At 41.2% G+C, this 12504-nt stretch overlaps 1 protein-coding gene across 1 annotated transcript in view; it reads right to left on the bottom strand.

Annotated features, from left to right (window-relative positions):
* CA10 (carbonic anhydrase 10) overlaps positions 1 to 12504 on the bottom strand; it is a 444734-nt gene that overhangs the window by 100804 nt on the left and 331426 nt on the right. The window contains exon 4 of the mRNA XM_081028824.1: positions 6010 to 6195. Coding sequence (XP_080884950.1) covers positions 6010 to 6195 — 186 coding nt within the window. The remainder of the gene's footprint in view (positions 1 to 6009; positions 6196 to 12504) is intronic.

Raw genomic sequence — 12504 nt, 5'->3', positions numbered from 1 at the left:
CTGGACTGCACTGCCCAGAAATGGATTCAAATCTGTGCTTTGTCCCTCCAATGGATCTAAAATTCCTCCATGGTGTTCAATCCTTTCGTGTTCTTTACGATATTTAAGATAGGGCTACGTTAGTACCTTGTAAATACATTCTGAATTCTCAAAACATACTCCTTTTCCAGAAAAAGCCCAGACTATGTCTTAGTGGGTACTGTGAATTAAACCACTCTTCCTCTTTCCCAGTTTCTAATGGAATTTGATGCTTTGGACAGTCTTTACTGAAATAGTCCATTTTGGCTGTATATTTCCTGTGTAGTCAATAAATGCAATACCCCCCAAATTCCAGGAATCAAAGCCTATAAGATTTGTGTTCCTGGGACATTAACAGTTGACTGAATTATTGATTTGACGATTGAATGACTCATTCCACAAACATCAATTAGGCACCCACTGTATGTTGCTCAGTGTGTAAGGTGCATGGTGTACAAAGCCTAGTAAAAAATTCCTGTCCTTAAGGAATTTACTAAGATCACTTATTGCTTCATTCAGCAAACATTTATGGACTCTGCCCTCATGTGTCAGACAACGTACGAGGTGCTGGGAACACAGCGATGATTGAGATGAAATCCCTATCAACAAAGAACGACGGTTCCAATAGAAGTGAGAGGAAGCAGTTACAAAATCTACAGTGATGGGTAATTTAATAGATTGGGATCAGCAAAAATTTTCTGTAAAAGGCCAGTTAGTAAGTATTTCAGCCTTTGCAAGCCACATACGGTCGCTGTTGCATCTTCTTTTTTAAAAAACAATCTTTTAAAAATGCAAACCATTCTTAGCTGCTTGGCTGAATTTGGCCAATGGGCTATGGTTTGTGGACTCTTGTAACAGATGGATATATAGGATTCCCTAGAAATAAAGAGGAGGCAGCACTTTACTGGCCAGGAGAAAGGAAGGGGGCTGGGAAAGCTATACGGGATGTATGTGTGTGTGGTGTGCTGGAGGTAGGGGAAGAGAGATGGAGCTGGCATTCAGGGTAGAGGGAACAGCTTTACCATGGCACTCAAATAGCTCTTCCATATGTACTAGCTGTGTACCTGTTATTCCTTAACATCCCAATTCTCTTTCCTCCTCAATTCTCCAATTGTGCCAACAGAGCACGTCTACCAGGAGATCCCAGCCTTCCAGCAAAGCACTAATTAAGTGGCTGGTGCACTTCCTACCAGAGCTAGTCAGTGCCTGATGGGCCTTGGTTCTCAGTTGCATGCTCCGCAGCATTTTTCATAGCCTAGCACACTTCAGGACAGTTTGGTGGTAGTCGCTTATTCCTACAAATTTGTGTCGCTTTAATGAAACCAGTCTCTCAATAATGCAAATAATTGATTCCTTTAAGAGGACCAGGCCTGCTTTTACTGTTGTTTAGTCTCAGTTGTCGGCTCTGAGATAATTGTTTTCTATATTTTGAGTCGGAGCCACTAAATATATACATATTTCACGTGTGAGTTTAATTCCCCCCTTTTAATTAAACAAATCTTATCTACGTCACCATAGCAACAGTTATGGACTTTTTCCTCCCTCAGATGTGTTTGAGCAGAATCAGTGACTCAGGACGCTGAGACTTGACGGATTGATGCGTTTCTACCCACTTTCAGAGGGACCGGCAACTGTGTCAGGTCACACAGCTGTTCATCCATTCTCTCCTTAACAGAATCCAGAGAGAGCTATTTCATAATCCTCTTCTGGAACAATCCTCAGCTATAATCCGCATTCCATTGTATTATAAATATACGTATCTCTCAATAGACTGCGTCTCTGGGCAGGAGCTGGGCTGTGGAGCTCCACACGCAGCAGAAGCACAATAGCCATGTGAAGAGTGGGTACAATCAACAGGATGTCTGGCCACGGTGCCCCGGGGAAACGGCTGGTACGGTTCTCAGTGTACCTCCTCACCCCTTTCAAAAGAAGAATTTAAGTAAGGTTTTCAAAATAAGTATTTCCAATTTCCCCCAAATAAGGAAGATTCTTCTTTTCTGGCCCCACAACCGCCACTTAATCCACAGGCATGCTTCTTTTCAAATACTATCTTTTGCCTGTTTAATGTATTTGTTTCTTTTCATAAATACCCTGCTTTTATACTGGACATTAATCTCACCACTTAGACATGATTAGCAAGCTAAGGGTCTTACTTATTAAAAACAGTCAATTTTCGCCTCTTAAAAAAATCAAGACATTTGAATCTCTGAATATGCTCATTTATCACCAACCCCCAACGAGGCATCCAGGAGGTCTCTGTGTAGGACATGAATGATTTTTATAAAAACACAGTTGCTGACTGTGTTGCATATCCACGCAGCTTTATAAAACAAAGCAAATGATTACAATCAATTACAATAACCTCATTAGACAAGTCTGCAATTAATCTACAGCTCTTCAGATAACGACTGTGCCAAGCAAAATGCTTGGCATTAATTGACTTATCACGATCAGCAATGATAGATGGGGCAGATGGCAACGTGATTATTCATTGTCAACAAAATAAACACATGCTTTGTTGCTTGAAGTGTCTGCTTGGGTCTTCTCAGTGGAGAGCCAAAGGCAAAGACCAAAGGTGGCTTTGAAGATAGCACAAAACCAAACGAAAATGTTCACCTACAGGATGGGGTATATTTACTTTAACTGGGGCTGACTGTCAGTGTAATCAGATCGGTGGACACTTTCCATAAGGAAATCATGGATTGTGTAGAATTTCGGCATTAGAAGGTGCGTTCAAACTAAAAGGATGTGAATCATTTTTTTATGAAGTCCTCAAATTGCATTCCATGTTTAATCATTCCACTGATGGGAATTCACTATTTTCAGAGGCAAACTCATTCCATCGTTTGATAGCTCTCATTGTTAGAACATACATGTAGCTGAATTCTGTCTTTCTGGAATTTCCACCCACTGACCCTAGGTCTTTTTCCTCATACCACAAAAAAGATGCCAAATTTTCTTGCTCACTAAAGCCCTTTAACTATCTCAAAGGACAACTTTTTGTATGACATTGTTTTGGTGGTCCCAACTTTCTGATTTCTTGCACCTAAACTGACATCAGTTTATAGACCAGTCATACTAAGACCACTCATATTGAGACTGATGAGCTTGTAAAGAAATATGATACAGCTGTTGTGGTCTACCCAGGGCAAGGTCTAACTGTACTTATGCTGAGGCAATGGTTGTGTGTGTGGCCACCTGCTTGGGAAGCTGTTCTCCAAATCCCATCCGACTAGAGGGCACCCAGCTTTGCCATTTCCAGGGGGCAACTACCTAAGGGTGCCCCTTTTCAAATTTTTCTGCTTTGTTGATTAAGTCCTCATTGTTTTTTTTTAAAATTGGGATAATTCAGCAGAGCCTGAGCTGAAACTGGTACAGTGGGGGAATTTTTACAAATGTGCATTCCTGGACCCCACTCCTGAAGACTTTGATACAGTTGCTTTGGGAGAAGGACTCAAATGTGAGTATTTTGACAATGATCCCCAGTTGATTCTGATTTGCAACTGTGTTTAAATGCTTTCTTCATTGAGAACACTTAATAATGTATGATTGAGGGAGTGCTTTACAAATCTCATCATCAGACTCTCCTGGGAGCTTTTAAAATGCTATTCCTAGCGTATCTGATACCTGTGGTCTGGGGTGTGTCTAGTAAAATTAATACATTGACAGATCAAATTGTTATGTTTCCCTTAAGGATTTTGGAAACACTCATTTACCCCCAAATTATAGTTCATATACAAATGACAAAGCACCCTTATTACATATTGAAGAAACAAGCAACTCTAAGGAATTCTACAATGTTAGATTTTAGCCAAGTAACCAGCTATATTTTTTCACTCATTCACTGAATAAATTCATTCAAACAGTCATTTTTACTCTGAGGCAATATTGTAATAGGCACGGGATTACAACAGTACAGTGGGGAAAAAAACAAAAAATAACAGCAAACAAATAAATGAGCACGCCAACAAATAAAAGAACCACAAATCTTAAAATAACGTGTGTTTTTAAAAGGAAGAGTTTATTTAATTTTGAATCTTCTCTAAATTGGACTGGCAGTCTCCAGTCACTCTCAACTCATGAGTTGTTGCCATATTCTAATCTAGGACCTTGTTTCCCCGAAAATAAGACTTAGCTGGGCAATCAGCTCTAATGCATCTTTTGGAGCAAAAATTATAAGACCGGTCTTCTTTTACTATAAGACTGAATATAATATAATATAATATAATATAATATAATATAATATAATATAATATAATACAATACAATACAATACCGGGTATAATATAATATAATACCAGGTCTTATACTAATTTTTGCTCCAAAAGATGCATTAGAGCTGATTGTCTGGCTAGGTCTTATTTTCTGGGAAACATGGGATCAGTAACTTCTGGGAGTTTCCCATTACAGTGCCTTTGGCAGACATCCCTAATCAGTCCTAGCATTTTTTTCCCTACCGATCCAGGAAGGAGACTCATATTCCAGTTCAACTCTGTCCTCTGTGAAGCCATTACTAATAGATCACAGATGAAATCTACCGATCACTTTCCCAAACACACAGTGCTCGGACACACCTTGGCATCTTTGTTGTCCCTTATTTCCGGCTTTATCTTTGTTGTCTATCAACTATTGAGTACCACTGCTCCTCAAATCTGGAATCCCACTTAATTTCCAAAACAACTTTGTGAGCTGTCTAACTCAGCCTTAGAAGGAAAGTTAAGTAACCATCTCAAGATCACACAATTAGTGTGTATCAAAGCAGGAGGTACAAACTCAGGTTATTTGACTCTAAATCTGATGCTTTTAAAATTGTTCTGCCTTGCCCATCGTCTCAGCCCAGTTCAAAGGGCATCTCTTCTATGAAGTTTCCCCTGACTCCTTCAAGTAAAATTTGTCAGTTCTTTTGAGTGGGCCAGGACCTTGGTACATCTCCATTACAGCACGACATTGTACTTTGATGATTGGAAGATAGCATTCTTTGAGCTCCCCTGTGGTAGGAGCTCTGTTTTTTGTTTGTTTGTTTCAAAATCTCTGTATCCCTGGTAACTAGCAGAATACCTAGGTAGGTTGTCAGTTGATGTGTTTTGAACAATCTTTAAAATATGGCCACTGGATTCATTAAGACTGTGCATCTCTTTCTCAATGTATGGCCTTACTATATTAAAAACAACACTAGGTTTAAATATGCTCTTGATTAAAAAAACCTAAAAAGACCAAGTTGATAATGAGACACACACTTCTGTTATTTCAAAGCTGTCTTGATATCGGTTACTGAGGACTCTTAAACAGAAACCTGGCTATAGGATATTTAGCACATAAGGGCTCCTGACCCCTAGTTGATAACCACCATCAAGAGAGGTAAAACAGGTCAAATAAACTTTGCCCTGCTTGTCAAGTATCACAACACAGATGCCATCTGTTTAAACTGTAGCTCTCATCCTGTAATTGAGACTGGTTCGGCTCACTGCTGTGGCCTGCTCTGTCTACATTCATGGTGGCACACAGTGATACTTACTGTTAATGGTTGCACATGATGACATTTCCATTCTGCACAAACTCAGGCAGACTTGTTAGTTGCCTGACATTTATTTCACAGTAGATTATAGTTTTGTACAAATAAGACCCGTTCTACCAGAAGGGAGAATTACGGAATCTAACTATCATATGTGACATATGAGAGGCTGATTACCCAGATAGGAGTAAGTGAAGATGTACATAACAGGTAAGGGTTTGGGGTTGAAATAATGCTCCAGAGATATTGTAGGGCATGAGTCACAAGACAGGTTTGATTGTGGTCTTCCCTGGAAAACAGTGGAAGCTTCTTATAGACTTCCATGTCAACTTGCAAAAGACAGATGGAGAAAGGAGGCTAAGACCTTATTTCATAGATTCAAGAGAAATCTTTCAATTTGTTATCCCACCATGCATATAAATAGGCACCAAATCTTATTAATTAGCACTCAACCTTAGTACTTCAACAACTCCACTTACCTCCCCAGAGAAGGCTTGTCCGTTGAGGAGGTGCTCCGACCCTTGGCTATCCTCACTCCCGAAGTGGAGCCGTATTTCCTCCAGCCGGTGACTGTACGTCATGGGCCCTCCTGAGATGTTGACCAAGTGCTCCTTGTCCAGGCGCAGGGACACATGTCTTCCAGTGTTGTACATGGTCCCACTGACCTGCAAGGCAATGGGCAACAGGTAAGCAAAGCTCTCATCCTTCCATTTCTCACCAAACCCAGCATGGTGCTTAAATCAATGCTTTTTGCTTCCTCTTGATGGGAAGACATTAGGCTAACCCCACATGTGGAGTAGGGAGTGGCAGCCTCCCCAGAGGGCATTCCTGCCCTACCTGGATTCTGTGGTACTTTCTGTGAGGCATACTCCACATCGGTTAGGAAGTTGAGGTGGACCTCAACTCCTCAAAGGAGACCTCATCCACTGTGACTAATATTTTGGACATGGCAGCTTATAAAAAATTAACTTGTCTTCTTACCATAAATATTTGGAAAGTAGAGAAGCTGCAAAAGTAAAAATCTCAGGTGTGAGAAACTGCAGGAAGCAGTTGGTAGGGATGAGACGATACAAAGGCCAAATGAGAGACAAGGAAGCCAAAATGGGTGATGAGGAGAAAACCCTAGTGGGAGACCGAAGGCTTAGATCTGAAGTCTTAAGCGTCCAGTGTGATGTGTCTTGTTAGCTACCTCTTTCGCCCCTGCAACCAGACAGTGCACAGAACCAGGGCTTGGATCCTTCCTCATAGCTGTGGCCTCAGTGCTACGCTAAAGAGACTCATACAAGCTCCCTGTGTCACAGATCTCCAGACGTACTCCTTCCTCCCGATTCCATCTTGCTAAAGTTCATACAAGCTGCTAACCGTACTGCTCAGCGTTTCATTTCCTTCTGTCTCCTTTGAACTTGATGTTCAGCTTCATTTTCCTGACTATAACTTTGGCACCGCTCAATACTTGATTCTAGAACACAGATTCCTACCTGTGACTCTACTGCATTAGTCTCCAGGGCTGGCTCAGCTCAAGGAGCAGACAGAAACCGTGAGGAAGATTTTGAATGGGTCTGGATAGGATGTTTCTGGGCTCTTGGATGCTGAGCTCCTTGGATTTTCTTTCTGATTACTCTGACTCCTTTGGGCCTATCCTTCTGCCCTATGGATTCCGTGAGGGCTTCACATAACTTCTGAGACCTTTTTAGCACTCACCTTACCTTCCCCCCACCTTTTTGATACTAGCCTTGTGAATGATCAGTTAGTTCTGTGGACTGCTCACTGCGGCAGAGACAGGATGCTTGCCAAATACTCCACTGACTCATTATTCTGCCATCTTGCTGTAAGGTGGAGTCCATGTGACTGGTGTTGGTTATTGGCTACGGAAGGGACATGACAAGAGTCACTTCCAGGCTGAAACAACAGAAAGCTGATGCACAGATCCTCAGTCTCTCTCTTCCCCTGCTACATCAACCAAGTGGGTGATGTGGGTGCATGGAAATGTGGTGTAGCCACAAGCTAGAGCCTGTGTCAGTCTGGGTCCCTGGTAGATTATGTGCACACTGCAAAAATGGCCCGATTTCTTCCCCTCCCCGTAACTGCACTCTTTACAATGTGACTTTGTAGCTGTTCCCATCAATACAGGGGTCTATTTCTAACCTCTTTGAATCTAAGCTGGCCTTATCACTTCCTTTGGCCCATAGCCTGTGGATATAATATGCCAGTCCTGATAGTAGGCTTCTAGAGGCCTTGCATGCTTTCTTGCTGCTTCTTGGAACCTTGAGACCACCATGCAAACGAGCCTGGGCTAACCTGCTGGAGGACGATACCATAGTGAGGAGAGCCATCCCAAGAGAAGCCATCCTAGCCTAGCCATTCCATGGTTCATCCAGGAGCTGACTGGCCCAGCCAAGATCAGCTTAGCCTGGCCCAGACACAAAGAACTGCCCACAGCCTTAGGAGTGAAATAATTGGTTGTTGTAAGTCTCCAAGTTTGGGGGCTGTCTGTCATGTAGCAAAAGCTAAATGATACACACTAAGTCAATCATCTTTTCTCTCCTATGAATCTGGAACAATCAACAGAAACTCTGCACAGTCTCTGTTGATACCTGAACTAGAAAGTCATATAGGGCTCAGACAGTCAACCTGCTAAGCAGCTGGAAAGTCAGATCTGAGAGAGAGAAAAAAAAGCAGATGTGCCAACAGCGACCGAGGAAACCATGCATAGAGAGAAAGAGAATTGGACAGAATAACTACTTGACCTTCAAAAACCCTTTGCTCCTCCTTATTCCAGTTTCTTCACGAAGCCTGAGCTATACTTTCTCAGGTATTTTAACAATAAATTAACTTTTTCTTAAGTTACCTAGTCCTTGCAACCAAATAATCCCTGTCAAAAACTCCATTCCTGTTCTCCGTTCTCAAATAAATAGATATTTAGTCAATATGAAATAATGAGAACTTGTCTTTTTTGATGTTCCAATTCATGACTTCCTTTGCAGTAAAATGATTAAAGATACATTTATGTTTGACATTGCACCCATCTTTAAGCAAAATTTAGTTTTTTCTAATTATTAAGATAATATATAGGCACTATATATGGTTTAGAAGATAATAAAACAGCTCAAGGGGATAAAAATCAGCCACAATGCCACTTTACCAGCCACAATGCCACTTTACCAAAAATCAGCCACAATGCCACTTTACCAATAACCACTGCTAATATTTTGGTATATATACTCTTCACACTCATAACTATATATACACATATTTCAATGACATCATTTTATGTGTGACTAATACACGGTTTTTCACATCTGTAACGTTATATATAAATATATAAGCATATGATATGTTAATATAGAATTAATATATAACATAATCAATATATATTATTTTTCACTAACTTTGAAATGGTTGCATAATATTCCACTATAAAAATATAAATATATAACTTATTGTTAAATCTTCACATCTCCTCCTCTTTTTCACTATTGTAAAAAAAAAAATGCAATGCGCATCCTCATAGATATTTTAACTAAAACAGGTATTTCATTAGGAAAATTCTGGGTGTAATGGTGTACTCATTTTTACAGTGCTTACTATCTAGTGACAAATCCATCTGCTGTGGACAGTAGATCCCACAGAGCAGGACTGGATCTAATTCCTTTCAAACGACGTAAAGAACAGAAGCATGAGATTCAACCAGTAACACCCAAGGGCACTTATGGTAAGCAAGTCAGGATAAGAGGAGCTGTTCTGAATTCTTACAGGATATATGTTTTGTCCCATTGGGCAGGTATCTAGGGCTTCCCTGCACTTGTAGAAATCCTGTCATCTGTGTCTGTATAATGTTCCTAAGAAAATTGTTGCCCCCTGAAGCAAGACAGGACCATGTCATATGCTTGTCTGCATTTTCCCAGTACTCAGAAAACACACTGGCACATAGACGATGGAAAAATCAAGGACTCTTGAGTCCAAAGATTCCCAATCTGCCTTGGATAGTTCAGTAAATTTCTTGAATCCTCAGTTTTTTTAACTGTAAAGTAGAGACATGAAAATTTCCCCCAAGAAAATGAGGAATAAAACAGCTATAAGGCATATAAAAAACAAATATCCAAATGATAGAAATAAATTTCTCCTCATCAGTAATTACTTTAAATGCAAATGGATTCCATTTATATGAGGTACCTAGAATAGTCAAAATCACAGCAATAGAAAGTACAATGGTGGACGCCAGGGCCTGAGGGGAGGGAGGAATGAGGAGTTATTGCTTAATGGGTACAGGGAGTCAGTTTTGCAACATGAAGAGTTCTGAAGGTATCGCGATAGTGGTGATGGTTGCACCACAATATGAATGTTTAACTTAATAACACCAAAATTGCACCCGTAAAAATGGGTAGGATGGTAAATTTCATACGTGTGTTTTACCACAATAAAAAAAGGGAGGGACTATCCTCCATGAGGTTGTTGTGAGAATTAAATAAATGAGACATGTAATTTTCATTCTCTTCCTTCCCTTACTTTTGACTTATGGCATGGGTGCGTAGCTGATGCGAAAGGACCCATGTTGCTCTTCCCTACTTCCCAGAACCCAGTGGAATATAGTGCTGCTTGCGGAACATCACAATGAAGAACTTTCGCAGACTTTTGTATATTGTGATGGCTCACTCATCTACCATTTCAGATTTTAAAGCTCCAGGGGTGGGGAGCATTCAAGATCATTTTAAAGGCCACAAAGCAAACACAAAACCAGAGTAATCAGGAATACGCCATTATTCCTTCTACTTCCTCCACTCCACTTCCACACCTCTTCTGCTTACATGGCTCTGTATTCATTCATTCATTCATTCATTCATTCATTCTTTTGTCAGTAATTCATAAAATATTCAATGTATGTGACTATGTGTTAGGACCTGAGAATTGTATGACATAAAACCAGGCACAGTCCTTGCCCTCATGGAGCTCACACTCTCCATTATGTAGAGGCCAGAGTGGGGGAAGGAAGTTATGGGGACTCCGTCTAAAATCTTACCATTTGTCTGTGTGTTCTTACAATTAGATGCAATGCCCCCATATCCCTCCCTTTCCCTAGACATCAGAATAACCTTAATTTGTATTAATCAAAAGAAGCTGTGTAGCCAGGGTATGGTTTGTTGCACTTTAATTTAAAAATAAAGGCTTGACAACATTATGTATGATATCTAATGGTACATCTGCACTGTAGTAATTAACACTGCACCAGTGTCATTTCATCTGTAATGCTAATTACTGTGTTTCCAATGAACTACTTTGGTGCACAGTACGTTGAGAAAAGTTGTACGATGCAGGCCAGGAAACAGAGCCGGATGGCAAAGTTGATGCTGCAGGAGATATCCGGGTTGCCTCCGGCTGCCTCACAGTTCTTTTTGCTATATTTTAATCCACTGCAAAATGAGATGAGAGATGTATATGACGCCCATTTTACAAATGAGGGAATTAAGTGCAGTTGGTGAATGCTCTGTGACTGTTCCAGGATGGCACAGCTGGCAGTGGGGGCAAACCCAGGTCTTCTGATTCCAAGTCTCGGGATCCTGATGAGAGCAAATGCAAGTATCTCAGTTCATTTCAGATGGAAACCAGGTCAGGGATTTTCATTTCTTCTCCAGGCGGGAGCTTCAGGGCAGGGGCAGAGGAAGCGAGATTCTTTTTCAGGAATGTAGAGGATTGGAATGGACGCTTGGCTGATGAAGTCCATCCCCGCAGGAGGGCTGGAGACACCTGAAGGTCACAGAAGTCCCCCAGTTTCTTTACCTGCAGACATTTCCACTGGTTTGACTCTGGGTGGGGCTATGTGTACCGAGGGAGGTGGGGAATGGACACTCCCTAGATATGCCTGTCAAGATTACAGGTCAAGTAACATTATCTTGAAAACGTGAAACCACCTAAAAGCAATGTGTTCTTCTGTAAAGCAAAACATTTACCCCCCTATCCCTGCTCATTCATTTTGTAAAATTGGATGTCGTCGCACAGCAAATACAGTGTTTTGCAGCAGCTCACAATTAGTCAGGGACTCTTATTAATAGACTCATCTCCTCTTTCATTCTGGTGACACTGCTCTATTAGCGGGAAACAAATTTCCCCAGTGTGCTTTTAAGGTAAGGAGAATTTTCATTCTTTGAAAATCAGCAACAATCCTGTTCGTAATAGTGGACATCTTGGTTTGGAATCCTCACTTGGTGTCGGATATGGTGCTAAGTGCTGAACCTGAAATTAATGAATCCTCCTAATGTCTCCCTCACCAAACCCAGCACCAAACACAGCGTGATACTCAGACCCACACCACTTGCTTCCTCTTTGATGGGGACATATTAGGCTAACACCACATGTGGAGCGGAGGCGTCCCACAGGGCAAACCTGTGCCTCTGGGCCTCTGTGGTGTTTTCCTTTCTAGAGGCAAACAGCCCATCCACGGGGTAGCCAGGGCTTAACCCCACACATCTTTGGCTCTTAGGCTTGTGCTTTTCACCATGGAAGTTATTTGACTGCACAGCTGATTTCTTAACAATGCAACGCAATATGGCAGATTTTCTTCCAATACTGGTCGATGGTGTAGGAACCCGACAGTGGTTTAGAGTTGAAGGCGTTTGGGATTATTTATTGTATCAGTCAGGGCTCTCTAGAGAAACAGAATCAATAGGATGTATACATACATATAGAAAGATATTTATTTTAAGGAAGTGGCTGGTGTGATTATGGAGGCTGGCAAGTCCAAAATCTTTGGGTTGGTTTGGCCGGCTGCAGGACTGGAGAAAAGCCAATGCTGCAGCTCAAATCTAGAGGCTGCCTGCTGTAGAATTCCTTCTTGTTCCAGGAAGGCTAGTCTTTTTGTTCTAGTCTGGCTTTCAATTGATTGGGTGAGGCCCACCCATATCATGATGGGCAATCTGCTTTATTCAAAGCCCACAGATTCAAAAGTTTAGCTCATCCAAAAACACCCACACAGAAACATA

The sequence above is a fragment of the Rhinolophus hipposideros genome, assembly GCF_964194185.1.
Source record: "Rhinolophus hipposideros genome assembly, chromosome: 20".
NCBI lineage: Eukaryota > Metazoa > Chordata > Mammalia > Chiroptera > Rhinolophidae > Rhinolophus > Rhinolophus hipposideros.
The sequence above is the reverse complement of the archived record's forward strand: the minus strand, read 5'-3'. Positions and strand labels throughout refer to the sequence as shown.